This window comes from Orycteropus afer, unplaced genomic scaffold, assembly GCF_000298275.1.
Source record: "Orycteropus afer afer isolate SDZICR_OR568_19922 unplaced genomic scaffold, OryAfe1.0 scaffold00042, whole genome shotgun sequence".
Lineage (NCBI taxonomy): Eukaryota > Metazoa > Chordata > Mammalia > Tubulidentata > Orycteropodidae > Orycteropus > Orycteropus afer.
Window position 1 is genome coordinate 12,603,556 of NW_006921629.1, and position 24,800 is coordinate 12,628,355.

A 24,800-nucleotide genomic window follows, 5' to 3' on the forward strand; every position below is an offset into this window, starting at 1 on the left:
CTTTCTTCTGAGGGACTTCTGTGTGGACTTGAACCTCCAACATTTTGCTTAGCAGCCAATCATGTTAACTATTTGAACCACCCAGAAACTCCCATCCAGGCGCTGGTATTTTGCAAAGCTCCTGGGTGATTCCAAAGTGCAAACAAGACTGAGAATGACTGCCCTCCAGCTCACTACTTCCCAAAGGTGAGCCCTGGATCACCCTAGGATGGGGGCTAGGGTTTCTTGGTACACCAACCGAAGACTCAAGAGAAGGGTCTTATTGAGGAGGGTAATGTCAGCCAGTGGGGTTCCCATCTCATCTCACATAACAGCCTATCTCTACTGCCCAGGCAGAAAGCTCCTGGGTAAGGCTGGGTCTCCTCATCCAGTGCCCCAGCCTAGGAGGACCCCAAGTGCAGGGTCTATGTCTCTTAAACATTGCTATACCCTCCATTCCCAGCATGGTAGCCAGCTTGGGGAAGTGTCCAAAAATGTTTTCCAAATGACATGGAATGAGAGTAGCAACCAGGTTTGCAAGTGACCATCCAGATGCAACGATGGGTGTCTCCTCATCCAGAGCAAAGAAGAATGAAGAAAACCAAAGATGCATGGTACACCATGTGACCTTCAGCCTATACGACTATGAGACCAGAAGAACCAAATGGTGCCCAACTACTACTGTCAACCACTCAGAAGGGGATCTATGTAGGAGATCCTGGATACAGTGGGAGAACAATATGGAACAAAACTCAAAATCATGGGGAAAAAAAGGGGGGGGGACCAGGTTTGCTGGTTTGATAAGAGCCTGGTGGAACCCCTGAGACTATGTCCCCTATCTGCTCTTCAGGTCTAGAATTAAACCAATTCCTATGGCTTCCAGCCAAACAAATGACAGGCATATGAGCTGAACATTTACATTAGGTGGATACACTCTTTGGGGAGATCAATCATGGGAGAATAGAAGGGCTGTGTATGCATAGGGAGACAGCTTGGGGGGCAGGAATGAATGGGAAGCAAGGACACAGGCAAGAGGTAACTATGAGGAAGAAGTGGAAAGAGAGCCGTTGCATTGTGGGAAATTGCAGTCAATGTCATGACAAACTATATGTGAACCCCTGTATGGAAGATGAATTCGCTCTGTAAACTTTCACCCAAGTCACAATAAAAATTAAAACATAAATTGTAAGAGAATAAATTCCTGTTTGTTCAAGAAAAAAAAGGGGGGGGGGCATGAAACAAAAGAGAGAAGGAGCCAGGAGAAGGGTTAGGGACCTCTCCTGTGGCCACGGGAGCATGATATCCTCTGGCAAACAAGGGGATCCTGGTGCCATGCTCCCTGCAAGGAGCTTCATTCCTGGGCTAAGGTGGACAGCACAGGCCACAGGACATGCAGGGCAGAGGCCCTTGGAGGAAGCTCAACACGCAACCACAATCTGACTCTCCCGAAGAATATGTCCCTGGGGTGAGCCAGAGGTGGGGTGGTAGGCACACAATTCCTCCTCTGTTGAAACCATTCCCCATCCCCTCCTCCCATACAAAAGGATGAAAAGGTCCCTTGTGGGCCTCAGCCCTGATGACTGGAACAGGACTCAAGGCCTCAGAGCCCCTGCCTCCCCAGTCAGCTGGCTTCAGACTGGCACAGCTGGGACCGCTCAACAGTTCCCCATCCACCAACCCAGACTCCTCCTACTGCCTCCCAGAGCTTAGAGTGAGCTAGAAGCAGACTTAGTCCCCAAGGATCTGAATCCTGAGAAGCCAAGCTGAGCCTTGAACCCCAACTCAATCTTGATCTCAGACCAAGCCAGACAGACAGAGATCTGGGTATACCCTGACCTGTCTTCACCAAGGCTCCAGGCCTGAAGTTCCTTAGCCACATCACAAGGGGCCCAAGCAGCCACACACTCTGCTGGTAACTTGGCTCCAAGCTCGGGCTGATAGGCAGGCCCCAATCTCTCCATAGTCAGGGAACAGTGGTCCATCAGTTCTGGATGCATAGCAGCCATTCTGGAACTCATCTCCTCCAGGGAGGCTGAAGGGCCCGCAAGTCAGACACACAGCTTCCTCTAGGCTGCCTTTGTTGTTGTTAGTTGCTATCAATTCTGATTCATGGCGACCCCAAGGGTGCAGAGTAAAACTGCTCCATAGGGTTTTCAAGGTTATGACCTTTCAGAAGCAGATTGCCCGCCCTGTCTTCCAAGATGTCTCTGGGTAGGTTCAAGGTCACCAACCTTTCAGCTAGTAGTCAAATGCTTAATCATTTGTGCCATCCAGGGAGTCCCTCACCCAGGGAATCCTTGCAAGTTGCCTTACCTTGCAGGAGTCCTCAGCTACGAAGCAGTGAGAAATTATGTTCCCTTAGCCCCATGGTTCCCCCTATACTAGTCCCAGGGAGGAGAGGATCCCAGGACAGGAGATAGGTACACAGAATGTCAGAGACTAAAGCCCAGAGGGTGGGCCCACTGTCTTTGCATGGTTACCTTGGGTCATGGCTGCACCTCCGGACATAAGGCTGGACCCCTCCTAGGGCCAAAACTGAGATCTGTAGGGTCCCCAGGAGGGCTCTCAGGTCTGGAAGAGTGGTAGTACTGTCCCCTCATCTCCCTGCCTGTCTGCCACCCACACAGCACCTACCTCGGCCTTGCCCATCTTGGCTGCCAGCTGCAGTGGGTTGAGGCCATCATTGTTACACATGGTCTCCAGCTCCCAGTTACGGCTCCTCAGTAGGATCATGTCATACATGTGCTTCACGAAGTCATTCTGTGTCTTGAAGTCCTCGGCCACCGTCACCAGCGCATGCAGGATGTTATTGCCCCTTGAGTCCTGTGAGGTGATGTCTGTCTGCTCATTTTCCATCAGCAGCTGCACAATCTCAGGCTGGTTAGTGCATGCCGCCAGGGCCAGGGGTGTCTCACCTGTGGGAGGGGAAGCATCTGGGGGTCAGTTCTCTCCTGGACCAGAAATAGTTACCCTTCCCCAAGCCCCAGGCCCAGAACCTGAATCCCAGCCATCTCAGCAGGGTTGGTCTCTGAAGTTCCTGATACAGGAAAGAGGATTGCAGTGAGATTGTTGCAACAGCTTCCTTACTGGTCTCCCTGCTTCCTTCTGGCCCTCCAATACTCTGTGTCCAACACAGTAGCCAGACTGGTCCTCCTAACAACGTAAGTTAGCCCACCTCATCCAGAATAAAAGCACATATTTCAACAACGGCCCACAAGGCCCTACACCTTCTGGCCTCATCTCTTCCTCTCCCTCTTACTCACTCCCCTCTAGCCATAATGATTTTCTTTCCCAAACACCCCAGGCACTTTCCTACCTCAGGGCCTTTGCATAGGTTGTTCCCACTGCCTGTAATGCTGTTCCCCAGATATCTGCATCGTTCACTCGCTCACTTCCTTCAAGTCTTTGCTCAAACATCATCTTTTCAACAAGACCCACCTTAACTGTTCTAAAACTCCTGATCCCCCTTTCCCTGCTTTTCTTTGTTATTTTTTCAATAGCACTTAAAATTTTCTAACATATTACACAACATCTTGTTGATGATCTTTCTTTCCCTCTAGAATGTAAGTTCCATGAGGGCATAGGTTTTGTTCAGTGATATATGATATAGCTCAAGCCCCTAGAACAGTGCCTGATGTATATAGTAATTGCTCAGTAAATGTCTGTAAAGAAAAGAGAAGGTAGGTGACTCTCTTGTGTTTGCACAGGAAACCTAGGACAGCAGCAGGACTGGATACCAGGTCTCCTGAAGCTAGCCCTGGGCTCTGGTCCTATACCTGCCATTCCCCTTCCAGTTCTCCCCCTCTTGTTCCTTCTCTTCCTCCCAGTCAACTAATATTTCCCAACGCCTGTTCTAGCCAGGTCATATGCTGGACAATGGGAACATGAGATGCACTCGACAACACCTGGCCCACAGGATGCTCAAATCTACGTAATCCTGCTGATTAAAATAAGCACCCAGAACAGAAAGCAGATTAGAGGCGATGGGGAGGGAGTGTAGGGGAAGGGTTTGACTGCAAAGTTGTTCTGGGGAATTTTGGGGTGTGACAGAGCAGCTGATTGTGGTGTGCTTACATGATTCTATGCATTTGTGGAAATGAACAGAATTCTTGTACATTAAAAATGGATGCATTTCATTGTATCTAAATTACACTTTTTAAAAAATTCTCCCAGTTGTCCCAACCCCAACTGCTTTTGGATGCCCTAGATTTTCAGTCAGGGAACTTTGATCATGTCACTTTTGATTCCTTGGCGGCAGTCCTGAGAGGACACAGGGGACAGCAGCCAGAGCTAGGAGGCCAGACAATTACATCAACGCCTTACTTTCTTGGGTAACTCATTTCCTTCTCGGAACCTGTATCCTAGCCTGTAAAACTATCTCTCGGCTTGGCCTCCCTTCCCAGGTCTCTGTTCCCTGCTGAGCCCTGCCCAGGCAGATACCTGTGTCACCTCTAAGCCACCACCCCCACACTCACAAGGACACCCCTCCTCTCAATCCTTCCCTCCCTGGTCGGCCCTGGCGGTCCTGCTCAGATGCATCGGCTCCTGCCACCTCCCTGGAACAGGCTCTGTCCTCCGGGGACTCGGACACGTCTCCAGACTCAGCCGGCAGAGTCGCAGTGGGGTCTCCAGCCCCGGCCCTCCAGGGCACCTAGGGACAGGAACAGTCCTCGCCGAGCGCGGAGCGGCGTAGGGAGGCCACGCCCTCCTCCAGGACTCCCACCCCCACGATCCAGCCCCGGGCCAGAGGCGGCACCCACCGAAGTAGAAGCCTTCGTGCTGGTACTTGGGGTTGAAGAAGACACCTTTGGCGTGCGCGTTGACGTCCGCGCCAGCAGCAATGAGCGCCGCGGTGATGTCTCCCTGCCGCCGCTCGATGGCGATGTTCAGCGCCGTCTGCCCTGTGGACGAGACGGGATGGGAGGAGGTGCTCTGAGGCTGTCTCCGCGACAAGCTCCTTCCCCTGTCTGTCCTCTGTGTCCTCCACGGAACACTGGGAAAATGAGAGCTGTTTGCCTGCTTCACTGGCTACCAAGAATCCCAGTGTCATTTCTTCCTTCATTCATCCTTGCAAGCATACAAGGAATGTTTATTGAGCGCCTGCTCTGTGCTAGGGGACCATGCGATGGGTTTACAGTGGTATCCAGGGCTTACAGTCTCACTGAGAATTAACTGCTGTGAGACGGTGAAGTGCAGGGGCTCTGGTACGAAGGAAGGCTCTTAGCACAGCCCTGGTGGGACAAGGGAACTACCCCACAGGAAGTGGTCTCTAAGCTGAGCTGAGGAAGTTTAGCCAGGCTGGATGGGGACGGGGTCAGGGCTTCATACACCAGGTTAACAGGCTCCACCTTTATCCTAAGGGCAAAGGGAAGTGGCAGGAATGTCAAAGGAAGAAAGTGACAAGATCAGAATTTTGTTGTGTGTGGGTGTGGGTGTGTTTTGAAATGACTAAAGCTGTAAATTTGGAGGATGTATAAGAAGGAGCTGAAATCTATGAGGAAAGAGATATTGAGGCCTGAACTAAGGTGGGAACAGTGGAGGTAGGGAGAGAAGGAAGTCCCAAACCCCTTAGAAGAGTCCTTGGGATCATCTGTTGGGTGTGAAGGAAAAGGATGCCTCTGGTGAGGGCCTGTGTCTGGCCTGTGTGTTAGCTGAATGATACCCTGGTGAGTGAGGAAGAGTACACATGAGAAGGGGAAGGGGAATCATGAACCCTATTGGAGAAGCCTGTGGAGGCGCCAGGTGGAAAGAACCAAAAGCCTTGTACGGAGAGCCGTGTCAGAATGTGAGCATTTTCCAAAGAGCTGCCATTATGCCATATACAAAAATAAATCCCAAGTGGATTAAAGAACTAAGTAGTAAAAAAATCAAAACAGGGAAATCTATTTTTTAAATTTACTTATTTATTAGTACATTCCTGTTTGAACCCACCAGCCACTCCTCGGAAGGAAGGTTGGGCAATCCTACTTCCGTAGTGATACAGCCTCGGAAACCCAAGGAGGGGTCGCTATGAGTTGCGCGACTCGATGGCATATAACAACAACAACCAGGAAAACGTATTTATCACGAACCTTTTGGTGGGAAGGACTTCTTAAGCAATGCCCAAAACTTGGAAATCACAAAGAAAAAGACACATAAAAATATGTCTGTATTTCAAAACATATCTCAAAGCAAGTTAACAGACAAGTGATATGCTGGGGAAAGCGTTTGAGACATATATAAGCGACAATGTGTTTTTAAAAATCCAAAATATATTAAGACTGCCTATAAAGCAATAAAAGACAAACAACCTAAAAGAAAACTGAGGAAAGATTATAAGTAAACACCTCAAAGGACAGATGCAAGTGGCCAATAAGCAAAGAGATGTTTGGAATCACTGGTAGTCAGAAAAAAGGAAATTAGACCTTGGCGCCTCAGTACTATTCACCCAACAGTTGGCAAAGCTGAAAAGAAGAGTGGATATGTAACATACAGCATCAGTGGAGGAAGTGAGGAAATGAGCGTTCGTGTGCACTGCTGAGGGGGTGGGGTAAACTACTACCTTGGAGGCAGTGACTATTATACGTTCAAATGTACATGCTTATTGACCCAGGTAATCCAGTTTCCAGTACTGCCTTAAAACTGTTTGGGTCGGTGTGCAGTGTCACGGACAAGAATGTGCACTGCAGCACTGTCATAGCAAAACACTGGAAACCACCTGAATGCCCTTCGACAGGGGAATGATGAAATAAGCCATGGTACAGACCCCTACACTGTGGGCTAAACCCAAAAACCAAATCCACTGCCATCGAGAAAGAACTGCCCCATAGGGTTTCCAAGGCTATAAATCTTTGCTGAAGCAGATAGCAGCTTCATCTTTCTCTCATGGAGCAGCTGGTAGGTTTGAACAGACATACTTTTGATTACTAGCTGAATGCTTTAACCACTACACCACCAGAGCTCCTTTACTACAGACTCTCACTGCCATCAAGTCAAATCCGACTCATAGTGACCCGTCCTTGGGTTTCTGAGGCAGTATCTGAATGGAAGTAGATTGCACAGACTAGGAAGGAGGGTAGCATAGTGCCTAAGGCACTTGACTGCTAACCAGAAGACCGGAGGTTCAAATCCACCAGCCACTCCTCAAAATGAAGGCTGGCTTCCTTCACACTTCGCAGTGATACCGCCTCCGAAACCCAAGGAGGGGTCGCCATGAGTCGGGTCCAACTCGAAAGCACATAACAACAAAAAGAAGCAGGTAAAAAGGTGGTAGACTTTAATATTCTGACAAAAGAAGACCTCTAAAACATACAGCTAATTAAAAAAAAAAATAAAAAAGCACATTGTAGAACAATACAAGCAGTATGATATTATTTCATGTTAATTAAGAACATAGATAAAACTATTTCTATGTGAACATATACACACATATCAAAGATCCAAAAGAGTTCTCAAGGGATATACACCACAATTGTCATCTCCGGAGAGGGGACTGGGAGATGGGTAAAGGGTTGATTTTTAAAAAACGTTATATAAAATGTTTGAATGTCTTACAATGAAACTATTTGTATATTATTTATAAAATTAAAAATAAAATATTATGTTGAATCTTGGTGGTGAGTACAAAGAAGTATATTACTCTACCATCTCAACTTTTTCTGTTTAAAATTTTTTTTATAATAAAAATATTTTAATTTAAATGCATTAACCTATGTCACTTTAGTTTTCTGTATTTCAGTATACATAAATTTTACTTCAATAAAATGTATTTTTAAAATATATTTTAATTTAGTAAATTGAAACAAAGAAGGCTCTGAAGGCTTCTGATAAAATACTAAAATAATAATAATAATAATAATAAAGGTTAGCCCCTGACAATGGGGATTCTGAAGCTCAGAGAGACCAGATCACCTACCCAAAGGGAAGGAAAAACATGACTCTGCTGGCCCAGTGTCCTTCAGCCCCAGGTGGACTGCCTGGGAACACTGCAGGCAGGACGTCAGCAGACACCTTCAGGAGCAGCTGGTGGAACTGGTGTCTGGGACAGAATAAATGGCTCCTCCCACTATTCAGAGAGAGTGGGTGCCTGCAGCCCTTCCACCGTCCCATCCTCTTCCTTTCCACCCCACTCCAGCCCTGCAAGTCCACCAGCAACAGGAATAAGGAAGGGGATAAGAAAAGGCTGAGAAAGGAAAGACTAAGGATTTGCAGTCAGAGCAGCAAAGTCTTCATGAAGATATTGATAACCTTCATTTATTCACTCACTCAAAAAATATTGTGTCTCTTGGGTGAAGGGAAGGGCAGTGTACCAAAAGCAAGTGACCAACATGGTGGCACTGAGGAAGAGGAAGACACAGAGAAGTACACAAGAGTTATAGACAGCAAAGATAAACCTTTTACATATATAGTACCAGGTTGTCAGTGATGACAAACATTAATCTCTCAGTAAATAGATAAGTAGACAGACAGGCTGAATGATCAGGTATGTTTTGGCAAAAGGGACTCATGACCATATACAAGGTTGGCAGACAATAGTTCTACATATGTAATTGTATGTGCTGTAAGAATGTCCAAATATATAATAGAGCTAACAAGGGGCAAAGTTATGACAACTTCTTGGCCACAGCCAACCACCCTGAGGGATACACCCTGAGGGCACGAGTAGTTGGACCTGTAGGCTCGGGACCATGGTTGCAAGGGACATCAAGCTCAATTGGCATAACACACCACACAAAAACATTGCATCTGCTTTGGTGAGTAGCAACTGGGGTCTTAAAAGCTTGCAGTGGCCATCTAGATGCAACAGTGGGTTTCTCCTCAACCACAGCAAAGAAGAATGAAGAAAACCAAAGACCCATGGAAACAATTAGTCCAAGGGACTAGAAAACCATGTGATCCTCAGCCTATATGGCTATAAGAACAGAAGAACTAGCTGATATCTGGCTTCCATTGTCAGCCACTCAGAGGGGAGTCAGTACAGGAGATCCTGGATAGAGTGGGAGAACAATGTGGAACAAAAAGCAAAATCATTAAAAAAAAAAAAAAAAACTGACCAGATTTACTGGTCTGATAGAGCCTGGTGAGACCCCAGAGATTATAGCCCCTAGTTATCCTTCAAGTCTGGAATTGAATTCACTCCTGTAGCTTCCAGCCAACAATAGATAGGCACAGAGAGTGAACATTTACATCAGCATCAGGTAGATACACTCCTCAGAGTTATCAATTGTGTGAGAACAAAGGGCAATGTTTGAACAGGTAGATGTCTGGGGGCTGGGGGAGGGGGATGCATAGGAGTGCGTAGGAAAGGACACTGTGAAGAGGTAACTATAAGGAGGCAGTAGGAAGAGAGCTGTTACATTGTGGGGAATTGCAGTCAATGTCATGAATAAAATGTATATGAACTGCTACATGGAAAATGAATTTGCTCTGTGAACTTTCACCCAAATCACAATAAAAATTACATATATATAGGAGCTCTGGTGGTGTAGTGCCTAAGGCATTTGAGTGCTAACCGGAAGGTTGGTGGTTCATACCCACCAGCCACTCCTCTGCAGGAAGACGGGCAATCTACTTCCGCAGAGATACCGTCTTGGAAACCTAAGGAAGGGTCGCTATGAGTAGTGACCAACTGGACGGCAGTGAACGAGAGCGAGAAATATATACATACATACATACATATATATATATATATATATATATATATATATATATTCTCTCATGAAGGGCTAAGGGCCCAGGCTAGACTCCCACTCAGAAAACAGCTGAGATTTTTAATGTCCTTAATACATCAGCAGGAGAGTGCCCAGCTATTCTTGAACAAATCATTTTTTTGCTACCAGCATCTCATGCCAAATGGGATGTTTGCTGAGTTCCAACACTCAGATGAGGACACACCCTACTAATTATCCACAGTACACTCCCTGGTCAAGAAGACACTATCCCAGATTTGGTCCGTCTGATCCCTCCCCGGCCCATCTAAAGGGGAAACCACAAAATTGGGACCCAAATGAAGCAGGTAATTATGACAATGCTAATATTAATAATTGCCATTTTTGGCACCTGCCCAGCTCTCTGACCTGTCCGTCCTTCTTTCCATTGCTGGAACATGACAAGTTCATTCCCATCTCTGAGCTTTTGTCCTTGCTTTGCTGTGGTTCCTTCTCAGAGGCGGGTCTCAGGTCAAGGGTCTCCTCTTGAACCCACACCTTCCTTCCTCAGTCACCTTATTTTATTTTATTTTTTGGCCATTGAGTCAATGCTGACTCATGGCAACCCCAAGTGTGTTCCATAATGTTTCAATGGCTGATTTTTTAAAAAATACATTGCGAGGCCTTTATTCCAAGTCTCCTCTGGATGGACTCAAACTGCCAACCTTTTAGTTAGCAGTCAAGTGCTTAACTGTTTGCACCCCCAGGGACTCCCATCAGTCATTTTCTATCACAATACCTTCCTTTAGTATTTTTATAGCATTTTTATCTAAAATTATCTTACTTAGAGCAGTGACCACATCTGTCTTGCTCACCACAGCACCCCAGTGCCTAAAGTAACGCCTGACATGTAGTCAGTATGTGCAGCTATTTGCAGAATGCAGGAAGAGAGAGGTGACTTCCTGGGTGCGTAAGGCTCTTCAGTGACAACAGTGCCTCTGCCGGCACAGCTGCCTCCACGCCACCACCCCTCCCTTGGAAATCCCTGCTCTGCACGGCCCCTCCTTCAGGCCAATACCTTCGTAGGCCTCCTCTGTATACTCAGCATTGATGAATCTGTCCAGGATGTCGTTCTCCTCAGCGAAGGTGAGCAGGATCCGCACGATCTCCTTGGTGTTGGGGTTGATGTTTAACAACGCCTTCATCAGGCAGGTCTTCCCCGTGTCCGAGGCTGTCAGCTTGTGCATGAGGAAGTCTGCAGGCAAGTCACAGGCTGGAGCTGCAGGAATGGCCTGGCTGCCCTTGACCTCCCAGACACCAGGAAAGGGAAGCCAGGGCGTGGGAGCTGCAGCCTCAGACCTCCCCACCCTGCTCCTGACCATGCACTCCCCACTATCCTCCCTGATCTTTGCTGGCTCTTCCTGCATCTTAGACCCTGAGAGCCTTTCCTAAAGCATTTGCCCCTTTGCCCTCAGTACCCCTCCCTGGTGCAGGGACAAGCTTACCCACTGAGTAGGTGCCCACTATCCACCTTGGGGTTGACACCCTGAAATCCTTATCTACTCCTCCCGGTCCCCAAGACCACTGTGGCTCCACTATCCACCAAGTCACCTACTCAAATGGCACCACCCTGAGCTTCACCTCTCCCTCACTCCCCACATCCATTCAGTCCCTAAGCCCTGCCAATGCTACTGCCTGAAGGACTCCCCACAACTACCATGCTCCCTCCCCTAGCCCTGCTGCCACGGCCCCAGCTCTGCCGAAACAGTGGTCTTCTCGCTGCCTCCATCTTTATACTCATCTTCCACACAGTAGCCAGACCATGACCCTTACCTGCTTACTCCCTCTTGGCTCCCCATTACCCTGAGAGTCAAGGTCAAAGCTCTTAATGTGGCATTCAAGGCTCTTCACACTCCCACCCCCTGCAGAACCAGGCACTGACCAGGCACATCCAGGCCCCGGCGCCGCCGGCACAGCTCCTGCAGCTCCACCAGCAGCTCCACCAGCTCCTCCACGCAGCCCTCCGACACTGCAGTGAAGATCCGCTTCTTCAGCCGTTTCTTGTTACGCCTGTGCTCCTCCTTGGCCAGGTTTGCACTGAGGCCAGGGAACGTTTCCGGCTTGCCACACGGGCACCAAAGCCTTCAATCTCCCCTCTTCTCTACTAGAGCTACGATGCCTACGATCCCTACACCAGCCCCCAACATCACACACCTGTCACAAAGCCTCAAGTCCCTCCATTAGTGCTCTAGGCGCCCCCCCCCCCGGGCTTTGTGCTGCCCTCTGCAGGCTCCTTTCCTAATCTATGTGTCATCACTTTGTGTTACATTAAAGCACTCTGGTGGCCCGGTGCCTAAGGCATTTGACTGTTAACCAGAAGTTTGGCGGTTCAAACCCACCAGCTGCTCTGCAGAAGGAAGATGGGGCAATCTACTTCCATAAAGATTTACCGCCTGGAAAACCCAATGGAGGTCACTGTAAGTTGGAATCAACTGGATGGCAGTGAGTTTGTTTGTTTTTTTTAAGTAACAATCAGGAAGATTTATGCCTAACTGTTCCTGATGATTAAGTGTGAAATTGGAGGAAGAGAGAGTTCGTTTTCATATTTTTTTATTTTCTAATTTTTTTAAATATATCCCTCCCCACTTCCAAGTCTCCAAAGAGGTAATCATTATAAAGTATCGTGTATCCTTTTTTTTTTGTATGTGTTCTTGCACATATAGATAGACTGATGCTTTATGAGCAGGCATTTTTAATTTATGTAATTATATTCACTTAACTCATGTAAATATGTAAATGTAATTCTCATCCTGTTTCTGACAGTTGTTTGAGTGTTTAATGATTTTTAGGATTTTACACAGATTCTCTTCCCCCATCAAAAAAAAAAAAAAAATTCTTCCATACCACAGCCATGGGCCCAGGTCTCTCCAGACACTTGTCCTAAGTCCCCAGAGATGGTGGTTTTTTTCTGTTTCCTACAGGGCCCTGATGCCTGTCCCTCTGATACCGTCCATTAGTGGGTCACTGGCAGGAGGGCCAGGCCCAGGCTTACCTTGGGCTGTTGGGATTGGAGGGGGTCTCTGTCACATCATCCTGGCCAGACTGAGGGGAGTCCATGTCATCACAGTTGCCAGAGATGCTGGGGATGTGAAGAGAGGGAAGAGAGAAGGACAAGTTTTAAAATGGGCTGTGCTAGCAAGCCACAGCCAGGCCAGGTTCTGTGGCCCAGGCTGAGTTACTGCCTACCCACACTTGGGGCCCTTCCTCCTCAGCCTGGAGCTGAGTGCTGGTACTCACCACTGGCGGATGTTGGAGTCCATGGGCTTGGAGAAGATGGGGGGCGAGGTCTTAGCAACAGTGGGGTTGGGCTCAAACCCTTCTATCTCCAGGAAGAAGTGTGCACTGCAGGGATACCCAAGCAAGCCCATTAGAGCTGGGCCACTTGGGTGTCCTGAAACCCTATTATCTGTGGGCACAGAGTCGTGACCACTACAGTGCCACGCTGAGCACTCAATGGACTCATCTACATGGACTCACTCCATCTTTGCAGCACTCGCTGGGTGGGGAGAGCCCTTATCACCCACCTTTCACAGATGGGCATTTGGAGGCTCAGAGAAGCAAGAAGTAGCTTGTCAAGGTCATACAGCTGGCAGGTCACAGAGCCCAAATCCAAAGGCAGGCCTGGGTGGCTCTTGCCACTAGAAATCCTGGGAGAATGAACCCAGGGATTACTAACAAGGGGCCTGGACCCTGAAGAGGATTTCCCTCTCTGTTCCTCACAAGTGCAAAGAAGTCATCAAAGATAAGGAGCATGGGGATGGGAACTAGAGTCCAACATCACTGCCATGCCCTCAACTTCCCCCTCCAGCCTCAGCTGCCCCCGAGAGCCCTTGCTACAGGCAGGCCACTAGACTCTGAGATCGATAAAGGCAAGGACCACATCTATTGGTTCACTCCTCTATTCTTACACAGGCTCGCATGCACGCCCACTGAATCAGATCCAACTCATAGCAACCCCTCCTTGGTTTTCCCAGGCGGTATCACTGTGGAAGTAGATTGCCCAACCTTCCTTCTGAGGAGTGGCTCATGGGTTTGAACAGCCAACCTTCTGGTTAGCAGCCTAGTGCCTTAGGCACTACGCTACCAGAGTTCCTCCCCTATTCTTAGCTCCTGGAAAATGTCAGCACAAAGTAGATGGTCAACAAATATGAAGGATGAATGGAGGAATAAACAAGGGAAGAGAAGGTGGAAGTTACAGAGTCTCAGCCTTGTCCTCAAACTCCTAATCTTCCCACTAAAACCTGTTTCTCCTGCATCCTTCTGTGTCTATAAATAGCAACTCCATTCTATCCAACTGCTCAGATCAAAAATCTTGGCATCAACCTTGACTCCTCTTTCTCTCTCTCCCACTCCCCACCCCTCCCTCCCCTTCTCTCTTTCACATTCCACATCCAATCCATCACCAAATCCTACTGGCTCTACCTTCAAAATAAATCCAAAATCAAATATGGCGACCCCTTCCATTGCTCTACCTGGTCTAAGCACCACCCTTTCCCAGCTAGATCATTGTGGTAGCCAGCCAGGGACTGCTCTCCTCATTTCCACTTGGTCCCTAAGATCTATGTTCAGCACAGTAACCAGAGAGATTCTTTTAAAAGGAGAGTCAGACCATGTCACCCCTTCTGCTCCTGTCTAACTCAGAATTGAAGTCAAAGTTCTTACTACAACCTGCAAGCAGAGTTGATATTAAGCAGGTTAAATACTGACATATTTCAGTATTTAAACAATGACAGCCCTGAGTCTCCTGAGTGTCCTCCCTCCTCTGGCCCAGCCCCAGGGGAATGCACCAGCTACACCCTGATCCCCAGCCCACCTGTCCTGCAGAGGCTGTGGTCACTGCACCCATCACCAATAGCTGCGCTCCCTAAAGTTGCCCTGCATGGTCTTTGTGGAAACCTTAGCTTCCACATCTTAAATCACAGTTGTCATTGAATCAATTCCAACTCATGGCAACCCCATGTGTGTCAGAGTAGAACTGCGCTCCAAGGGTTTTCAGTGGCTGATTTTCCGGAAGTAGATCATCAGGCCTGTCTTCTGAGGCCCCATTGGGTGGACTCAAGCCAGCGACCTCCTGGTTAGCAGCCAGGTGCATTAACCATTTGCACCATCCAGAGGCTTCCTCTATAGCTTACTGTACTGGTTCTTCCATATTCTGAATATCACTCTTGAATGCAAGAGCCCCTGTTACCTCTCTCCTCCAACCCTCTCCCTTGCATTCCCTGCTCCAGTCACACACACCTCCTTTCATTCCTTGAACACTCCAGGCAAGCAACCACTTGGGGCTTTGCACTTGCTGATTCCTGTCTGGAATATTGCATCCCCAGATATCCTCATGGCTTGCTCCCTTCTTTCCTTCAGTCTATACTGAATGTCACCTTCTCAGCAAGGCTTTCCCAAGAGGGCCTGAGGCTTTTTACTGTTGCCTGGCCTGGTCCCTGGGGGAGGAGAGAAACTCATTGCCTCTTGAGTGGCAAGACACCTAGGACAGAACTCCCAGGCCAGAACAGCCCCAGCACTGACTTCAGGAAAAAACAGGGTGCATCCAGACACACCCTCAAAAGCAGGCAAGCTTGCCTTCATAAACCACAATCACACAAGCAGACAAGCTTCTCATGGCAACAGGTAATACGCACTCTACTGAGGGTGATTCCAGCTGTGTCAACACCCCTTTCCCACAGCTGCTCCTGTACAACTACTGGCCCTGAGCTCTGACCTTGGGATTGCTGCCTCCCAACCAGCCGGCCTCCTTCCAGGAGCACAGAGCTCCTACCCACCTTTGACAGCTGCTTCCCTCCCAGGCCCAGAAAGATCAGCACACCCCCTCCCCTCTTCACAAGGCCACAGAACAGCTTCCAAATTGCAGTCCCAGCCCTATCAGGTTGGGTCTTCAGACTGGAAAGGAGGGAAACAGGAGGGATTATAGCTCCATTCTACAGATGAGAAACTGAGGCCTAAAATTGGTAAGCAGCTCATCCACAGTCACTCCACGGAGTAGAAGCAAAGTTGGTCTGAAAACATGGCTCACAGCTCACACCACAATCCAGGCTGCTTTCTCTCACCTCAGCCCTCTGGGTCTTCTTCCAACAAAACCAACTCCAGAGGTTGACCACAGAAAGAAGTCACCTGATGGATCCACTTCCCAGGGTAGGGCAGGAGGGAGGGAGACTGGGTCTTACCTGGGAAATCCCTCTCCTCTCCTTCAGGCACAAAGCCTGGAAGGCTCAGAGCTAATTTAGAAATGGGGCACAAGTGGGGTGCGGGGCAGTGCTGGTGACTCATTGACCCTCACTTTCCTGCCCTTCTAACCCAGCCTAAAAGCAAATCCTTTTTCCAAAAGAGAAGACAAAGAGATGTTCAAACACTAGACTGGGAGCCCAAAGCCTGGGTTCTAGTCTGGCTCAGCTTCTGCCTCCTGTGTAAACCCCAGGCAGTCACTTACCTCTAGGCCAGTGTCCTCTCCAGATGGAGAATGTTTGAACTAGGTGATCTCTAGGACTTGGACTCTGGAGTCAGGGCTGCTCTGGGATGATCTGCTTATGTACAGTCCACCCAAAGTGGACATCAGAGGTCTTTCCTTTTGATCACTACTCCCCAGTCCACCCACCCCACACAATCCCAGAACTGCCATCTCAAAGTCATCCCCACCCCACACACAGCTCTGACACAGGTACTTTAAATGCATCTACTGGCTCAGCCCCCATTTCCATACCTGCAGTTGGTCCATCACCCCTTGCCCCCCTATCCTGTCTGGGCTCCTCAGTAGTGCATTTACTTAACAAATATTTATTGAGCACATACTATGTGCCAGACACTATTCTAGGAGCTGGGGATACAGTAATGAACAAATCAGCAAAATCCCTACCCTCATAGAGCCGCTGTTCTGGTGGGCTGGCCCCAAGAGTCAGATCAGGGTAAGTGCAGTGCAGCCATCCCTTCCTTTGCTCTGGACAACACACTCTCCTTCATCTGTAAGTTCCTCAATGGCAAGAACTACAAGTGCATCATCCTTGACTCCCCAGAACCCAACACTGGTCCTGACACTCAGAAGGCCTCACTGAACGGGTAAGCAGAAGAATGGAGAGGTAGTCAGTGAAAAGATAAATGAGTAGACGTGAGAATGGCTGTCAGCAAGATGGGCAGATGAGTGGATGGGTGGATGGATGAATAAATGGACAGATGGATGGACAGAGAATGAGTATTTGGGTGGCTAGATGGAAAGACCAATGGACATGATCAATAAGCAGAGACCAACACAACTTTAAACTTTAAATATTGTGGGGAAGTTGTCCCTTAAGTGACTTCCCACTGAGCTCTCAGTTGCCCAGAACTCTCACTTCTCCTAAGTTCCACCCTCTTCCCAGTCTTGCATAAGAAGATGAGAATGGGTCCGTTGTCTCCCCTTCATCATCCTACCTCCTCAGGGCCTACTCCCAGAGGTCCAAATAGCTCTCCCTAATATGGACTTCTTGGTGCCTCCAATTGCACCATTAGTGCCCATTTCCTTAGTGTCCAGCATTGCCCTCTTTCTTTACATATATTTTTTTTCTCTTTTCTTTACATATAATATTTTATTTTCCCCAAACCTCAAGGACCTTATAGGAAACCAGGTCATGAGGGTGTCTCTCCACTCTAGGCCTGGATACTGAGGGCCAGAACCAAGTGGAGGATAAGAAGTATTTCCTCATTTCACTATATAATCTGTTCTTACTCATGCTGAAAGGCTGTGCCAAATCATTGGGCTGCATACTCTTTCACACGTTCTTCTCTCATTTTCTTGCCTACTCCTTCATTGACTCACCTACTTGCTCAAAAGCTGCTAGTATGCCCTATACAGAAAACTTGCAGTGAGAGGATTCTTGTCCTCAGAGAGTTCAACTAGAGCTAAGATGTAGTCCTAGTAACTACACTAACATCTTTGGAGAGGGTTTGCAGTATGGGAGCTGAGGGGAAGGGAAAGAACTTCTAGTCAAAGACAAGGAGCAGGCAAGCCTCTATGCTCCATCAGGGTGCTATTTGGTCTGAGTATAGAAGTGGACTTGTGGAGAGAGTTGGGGGAAAAAACTGGAGGCCAAGAGAGCAACATGAAAAACACTTAAGTGCCAGGAGGGTAAAGGCTGTGTCTGAGGAAGAAATAAGAAGGACTTCTCACAGGGTGGAAGAAGGAGAGTGGTGAGAACGGGACTGGTAGGACCTCAACTGCTGGGCAAGGACCTAACTCCTGGGACCAGGAACACCATGAGGGCCTTGCCAATACCTGACCTACTTGCCACAGTACACTCTGCATCTCAGCTGCCATCATGAACAGCTGGCAAGGTCTTGGTCATGTGACATCCTGGCTCTTGACAGGCAGCAGATGCTGTTTGCTTATTCCTACCTTTGGCCTGAGCCAGAGGCCACCACCTGGATGTTGTTAAATCAGTTGAACAGACAGCTCTGCACTATTTCTTCTGCATTTCTGTCCCTTTGAAATCAAAGAACTATCCCCAAGCAGCCCCAGGGCTGGAAGAGGGCTTATCTGGCCACCAGTTTTATCACAAGTGTTCTGAATTCTGCAGTGCCAGCTCCTCCACAGCATCATCGGGCTGTGTCTCTGTCCCTGGGCATCACCTTACCCAGAGCCCAGTACGGGAGCAGCAGTGACCTCTACTCACATGCAGTGGCCTAATAGTTCAGGAAAAGCTCCTAGGTCCAAAAATCTCTCCCCAGTGCAGACTTCTTGGTGCCTTCAATCCCACCTTTGGTGCGTATTTCCTTAGTGTCCAGTATTGCCCTCTTAACTTTATGCATAATTGTTTCTCTTTTCTTTGCATATAAATTTCTCTCTTCCCCATGACAAGTACTACGCTCAGTTCTGAGGGAGATGCCAAAAGCTTCGAGGTCGGGGAAGAAGTAGGTATGTGAGAACTCTCAGATAGCCTTTTGAAAGAAGAAGGCCACTACTTCGGAGAGGCTCTGAGGCAAAGTCTCACCTTAAAACCAGGTCTTTGGTTGGGCCTAAGCAGTAGGCAGAGCTGAGCCTGGAACTATCTGTGTGGGTGGGGATGGGCTCAGAAAAGGAAAGAACTCTGATTTATCCTACTGCCTGAAGAACCTGGGATTTTCCTGGAGCCCTGTCTTTAATCCTCCCCTGAGTCCCAAATGTCCCCTGGGAGAGCAGGAGGGGAAGTGGTAAGAGGGAAGAGAGATAAGCAGTGTGGTCCTTGCTGGCTTAGCTCAGAGACATCTCTGCTCTTAACTGGGCAAGTCCCGCAGACCCAGGTTGGCCTTTGTGATCTCCATCTTCACCCAGTTTTCTCTCCTGCACTCCAGCCAGTACCTTCTGGACACCTCCACCTGGATGTCTCTCAGGCACCTCTGACTCAACATGTCATACCTGAACTTGGCACTTTCCTCCTGACCTTGTTCCTTCTCCCCTGATGCACCCATGTCAGAGATGACCCCACCATCTCACCTGGTTCCTCCATCAGAAAAAGAGAGTATCTCTTGGTTCTTCCTTCCACCCTCCCCCAACAGTGATCCTGAAGATTCCACAATCCTAGTACTTCTCTGATCTATCCCTTCCTCTCCGTCCCTGACCAGCTGGGCTCAGACCTCATCATCTGTCATTTGGGCTTCCCAACAACCTCCTCACAGTCTCCCTACTCTCAGCCTTGCTTCCAAATCATCATCCACACAGATCATCCAGAGCAATATTTCCAAAATACAAATCTCTCCATGACCTCCCTCCCGAAGAAAATCTTCCCATGGCTCCCTACTGCCCTTAGAATTGTCCAAGCTCCTTAACTGATCCTATAAGACCCAGTCCCAATCAGACTGTAACACACACACAGCTCTTCAGCTACCCCATACTCTTATAGATCATTCCCTTGAGCATTTTCTCCCATGTCCCTATGCCCAAGATGTCTTTTCCCTTCCTCTCCATCTGCCAATATCCATTATAATACTACCTCCTTTGAGATTGCCCATGGGATAACACTCTCTCTGGACATTTCCCACATTCTCCTTGGTATCCCCCTCATCACACTGCGAGCAGAGGGATGGATATTATTTCTCTGTGTCTCAGTTTCACTACTCAGGGGCCAGCCCCAGGCCTGGTGCTTAGGAGATTTTGAAGATTATTACTCTAAACAACAGACAGAAGATAAAACACCAAGTTCACTTTTGGCCCAAAAGGGGACGTGGGCCAGGGACAGGGGAGACAGAGAAAATGAGCCAACCTGGACCACGGGGCCCAACCCAAGTCCAAGAAGACCACAGCTGGAGCATGAAGGGCTTAGAGCTTGAGGGAGATACATAATTAGCTAAGGGATGGAGGAATCAGCAGTGGAAGGAACTCAGGACCCAGGACCCAGGACCCAGAAAATGTGATCCTGGAGAAGTCCTTTCCCTAGCTCCCAATTGTAAAGTGGAGATAACAATCCTGGCTCTGCCCAGCTCCCAGCAAGCCCTGTGGAATGACTATGATGAGGCAAGAAAAACAACAATGATGTGTACTTGTGCTGAGCACTGAACTTGTGCCAGTCACTGTGCTGAGCACTTTGTCAATGTGATCCTAATTCTCTGCCATCCTTGTTGGTGTCCCCATTACACAGGTGAGGTTACAATGTTTGAGTAACCTGGCCAAGCGCACAGCAATGTGAGCTGTTGGTATAGGTGAAAAACTTACCCAGTGGAAGCTCTAGATCACCAGGATCTTGCACCTACCTTTGTGCCGCTCATTTCAGGGATGGTCCAGCAATGCTTCACCTCCTCCAAGGTCCTTCCTGGCCATTCCTGACTAAATGCCCCTAACTCTCAAAGGAGACCTCCTTGAATGTGCCAGTCAGACCCACCTCCTCAGATCAACCCCTTGAAAATGCAGTGCTATCCTCTACATGCATCAGACCACCCTAGATAAAAATGAGAGTCTGGGGTTCACCCTGGACCAAGGCTCTCTCCTATACCCCCACAGTGCAGACCTCAGACCCAAGCCTGCCTGTCCTACCTCTTTTTGGTGGGGGTGAGCTCAGTAGGCCTCTTCTCCTGCAGGACAGCAGGGTTCCCACTGGGGGCCGTGACTCTCCTGCCCATGAGGGGCACCATCTCCTTGGGGTGGGTGTTCATGGCTGGAACACAATCAGGTTGGAGGGATGCAGGTGAGCTTCAATGCACTTCAGACACCATCTGGCCCCTGTCACCACCCTAGGAGAGCTCACTCTCCATTTTCCCAGGCAGCCAACTCCTCTTGGGGATAGAGAGACTGTCCCTGCAGCTTCCTCCACTTTCTATTCCAGTACCCCTGCTCCTGTGGCCCAATGAGAGCCCAGCAGATCTTCCAGATAAGGACCACCATGCTCTTGGGTGGTCTCAAGACAAGAGACCATCTCTAGCCAATTAGACTACTGCTGCAGGGGGACTCCTAAGTATTAGCTCTGCTTTTTTCATGCTTCTCTCAGATTTATGTTCAAAGCTCTCCTCAAAGCTTTGACCTTGACAGAGATAGACTGTCACCTTCTTGACTCCTCTCTTTACTTCACTTTACTTCTTTACTTTACTCTTTTCACTATGCTCCTGGTAACAAATCTCCAGCCCCACTGGTGTTTTGGCTCTCTCAGCACCCTACTGCTCTCTGCAACTAGCACATTCCCATCTCTTTCCCATCCAAACTGTCCACCAGATTCCCTTCTTTGCCTGAGAAGCAGGAGCAAATGGGCAGACCCCAAGGTGGCAGGGACCCCAGCTGTCTTCCATGAGTAGATTCCAAGGTGGCAGGGAATCCATCTCATACGACAGCTAAGCCCTCTCCTCACCACAATGGAGGAGTTAGCCCCCGTATGCCTGCTTTGATGCTCTATCTGGGCCAGACCTTGTACTGGGATTGGAGGAGTGTAGAGATACTGGGAAGAGGAGTTGGCTACATCTCCTGAAGATACTGGAAGGCAACTTGAAGTAGACCTTACAGTTTCTGTGTGGAGGATCCAGGCAGAGGGGGACACCCTGAGCAAAGGGCAAAGGTCAAGAAAGTTCTGTAAGTGGTAGGTAGCTGATGTGACTGGAGAACATGTTTTGTAGGGAGCACAGACAGCAATCGGTTTGGGAGCAGGTTGAGGCCACGTTGTAAAGATCTCAAACGCTACCCAGGAGCTATGGCTGGTCCTGAGGGCAGCAGGGAGTATGGGAGGGTTACAGTTCCAAAAGAGATGGCCACTTTAGAGAAAGCAGCTCAATGGGACCGAGCAGAAGGCAAGGATTTGGAGGAGGCTGCGGTGGTAATCCCGAAGTGGACCTCCAGGTGGGTCAGTGGCAGGATGGCCACACAGGATGAGATGAGCAGGGAAAAAGGTTGTGTGGACAGGAGATGACTCTGTAGCTAATGGGGGGTCATTTTCTGCTTGAGTCACCCTCAGAGAGCTCATTCAGACACATGGGAGTGGCAGTGGGGAGATGAGTTTTTCTAAGAGCTCAGCTAGATGAGGTGGAGGTAGGGCTGCAAGTCCTCCTGCCCCAAATGGGAAATCTTCCTGAAAGAAGTATCCGGAGCAGCTGTCATCAGTGACTTGAATGACATTTGGAGATGGAATACGGATTCCCCCTCCCTCACCTCACAATAAAAGTGAGCAGCTTGGGATGGAAGTCATCCAAGGGAGTATAGGTATCTTGAAGCAAGGAAGTTTGAGGAGAGGGTCTCAACACCGCACAAGTGAGAAGTCTGGGTTCCTACCCATATTCACACTCACAACTAGATGAGGATGGGACCACTTTTAAAACTGCCCACTTCAGCCCAAAGTGATCTGTGGGCAGATGAGGCTGAAAGACAAGGCTGGACCAAGAGTGAAGGAGGGGGATGGAGGCCATGTCTCTTATGCTCCCCTGGCCCTCAGCCTCTGTTTTCTCATCTGAGAAATGAGTTCAATGGTCCCCAAGGACCCTATAGTCCTGACTGGTGACAGGTGGTTGGCCTATCCTCCCAGCCTTGGGCAAGTGAATGTGGGGCACTCATGAGCTCCCAGAGAAGAAGAAGATCAGGAAAGCTCTGAACTGGGGCTGCAGCAGCTATGATTAGCTCCCTGAGTCACCCCATAACCCTGCATTCTCACCTGCTGGACTCTTTCGCTGCCTTGGCCCTCCCTCTCCCTGGAATTCAGTTTCCCCACCTGGGAGGTGGGGTGTTGCAACTCCCACGACGTGATACTGACTGAAATGATCTTTCCTTGGAGACTGTCAGACCCAGGGAAGCCTCTACCCCAGGCTGGTGACCCAGACCCAGCCTGGCCCCTTGACAGTTGGCTGAGCGCCTATAAGATGCCTGAGCCATCTTGTACCTCTCAAGTTCTGGGGCTACCTTATCCCACCATGAACCCCATCACTCTCCTGTCCCCAAGAGTCAATTCCTATGGCCTGCTGGGGAAGAGAGAAGCCCTACCTCTGCCCTAACAGACATGAGACATTCTCCTTCTCCAGGATTCCCAAATCTCAGGAGAACATCCCTCCTGTACATCAGAACCTGTCTTCTTGTGTACCGTCACAGCCAAGAGCACACATCTAGCTTTGTCTCCCTTGATACACAGCCCAAGCTCCCTCTCAAGCCACTTCTGAGGCCCACTGGCAAAGGACAAACAGGGCCCAGAGGACCCTCAGGGCTCCCAGGCCAAGGAGGTCACTACAGCTTGTGGGGGAGGACTCACCCTGGTGAGGCTCTGGTGGCAGAAGCAGCTCTTGCTCTGAGGTCACCGCATGTCTGGGGCCTGAGGCCCCCCGGCGGGACTGGAGCTGAGGTGCCAGGAGACTTTCATCGCAGGCAGAGGGATGGCTGGAATGAGGTGTCAGAGGCAGAACTGGCTGGGCTACCTACCCGCGGCGCCAGGAAGGTCACGCCCACAGCTCCAGCTGCAATGCCCACCCGCCCACGTGCCCTGCGTGAGTCACCATCCACACCCACATGGCAACCTCACCCCGACCAGAGAAAAGGTAGGAGAGGTGGCAGGTGCCAAAGCCAAAGTGCCGTACCCAACTCTTCCCTGTCTTGTGTGTGATGCTGGGTCCTTCCCATCACAGGCTTCAGTTTTGCCAACTATGAAACAGGAACCATGCTATCTACTTCCCAAGGATGCTATGAGGAGCCAAAGAAAGCAAAGTTGTGGGACAACTTAATGAACAGTCAAGTGCTCTGCCCTGATGCCTGGGAGACAGGGCCATATCCCAGGACTGGCCTGGTTGACCCCAGGGCAGCCAGCCCTATGGTTTAGCAACTGTCCTTCAAAGTCAGTCCCTGGGATAAGGTCCCTCAGAGACAGAGGAAGTCCTCATTCATTGCTTCCCACCATGGACCTTGATGTCAGACCATCTTGCCCCTCCTAGCTGTATGACCTCGGGCAAGTCATTTCTCCCAAGCCTCAGTTTCCTCATCCGTGAAATGGTCATAACACCCACCTTGTAGGGTTGCAAGGAGCCCTGGTGACTCAGTGGTCAAGCACTCAGCTGCTAACTGAAAGGCTGTTGACGGGAACCCAACAGCAGCTCTGTGGGAGAAAGATGTGGCGATCTGCTTTCATAATGATTTACAGTTTTGGAAACCTTATAGGGAAGCTCTACTCTGCCCTGTTGTTGTTGTTGTTGTTGTTTGCCATCGAGTCGGCCCCGACTCATAGCGACCCCTCCTTGGGTTTCCGAGGCAGTATCACTACGGAAGTAGGATTGCCCAACCTTCCTTCCGAGGAGTGGCTGGTGGGTTTGAACCGCCAGCCTTCTGGTGAGCAGTCAAGTGCTTTAGGCACTATGCTACCAGAGCTCCTATCTACTCTGCCCTAGAGGGTTGCTATGAGTCAGAAACGACTGGAGAGTAATAGGTTTGAAGGGTTGCCTGGAGCTTAAATGAGAGAACACATATAACAAGGCCAAGGCACAGAAAAAGCCCAATGAATGACGATGGCTCTTAGTTATTAATTAGTATTGTCCTGCTAATTCATTCTCTCAGCAACTGCCCTGCCACCTGCCTCTAAGGCCAGGGTGCCCTGAGAAGACTGAGACAGCCATTGGAGAGCTTTGAGCTGGCAGTGAAAAATGACTTTAGACTAGCACTGAAAGATTTGAGAAATTACCCCTTTGTGAATAGGTAGCTAATTATTTTTCAGTTTAGTTCAGGATCTGCTCAGCACT

General features: G+C 49.1%; 1 protein-coding gene across 1 annotated transcript in view; it reads right to left on the bottom strand.

Annotated features, from left to right (window-relative positions):
- TRPV3 (transient receptor potential cation channel subfamily V member 3) overlaps positions 1-20,768 on the bottom strand; it is a 35,253-nt gene extending 14,485 nt beyond the window's left edge. Inside the window, exons 1-7 of the mRNA XM_007937475.1 lie at positions 20,650-20,768; positions 12,903-13,007; positions 12,658-12,744; positions 11,548-11,702; positions 10,684-10,860; positions 4,740-4,880; positions 2,614-2,894 (exon numbers count right to left, since the gene is read on the bottom strand). Of these exons, the coding sequence (XP_007935666.1) occupies positions 2,614-2,894; positions 4,740-4,880; positions 10,684-10,860; positions 11,548-11,702; positions 12,658-12,744; positions 12,903-13,007; positions 20,650-20,768 (1,065 nt within the window). The remainder of the gene's footprint in view (positions 1-2,613; positions 2,895-4,739; positions 4,881-10,683; positions 10,861-11,547; positions 11,703-12,657; positions 12,745-12,902; positions 13,008-20,649) is intronic.
- Between the last annotated feature and the right edge of the window lie 4,032 nt (positions 20,769-24,800).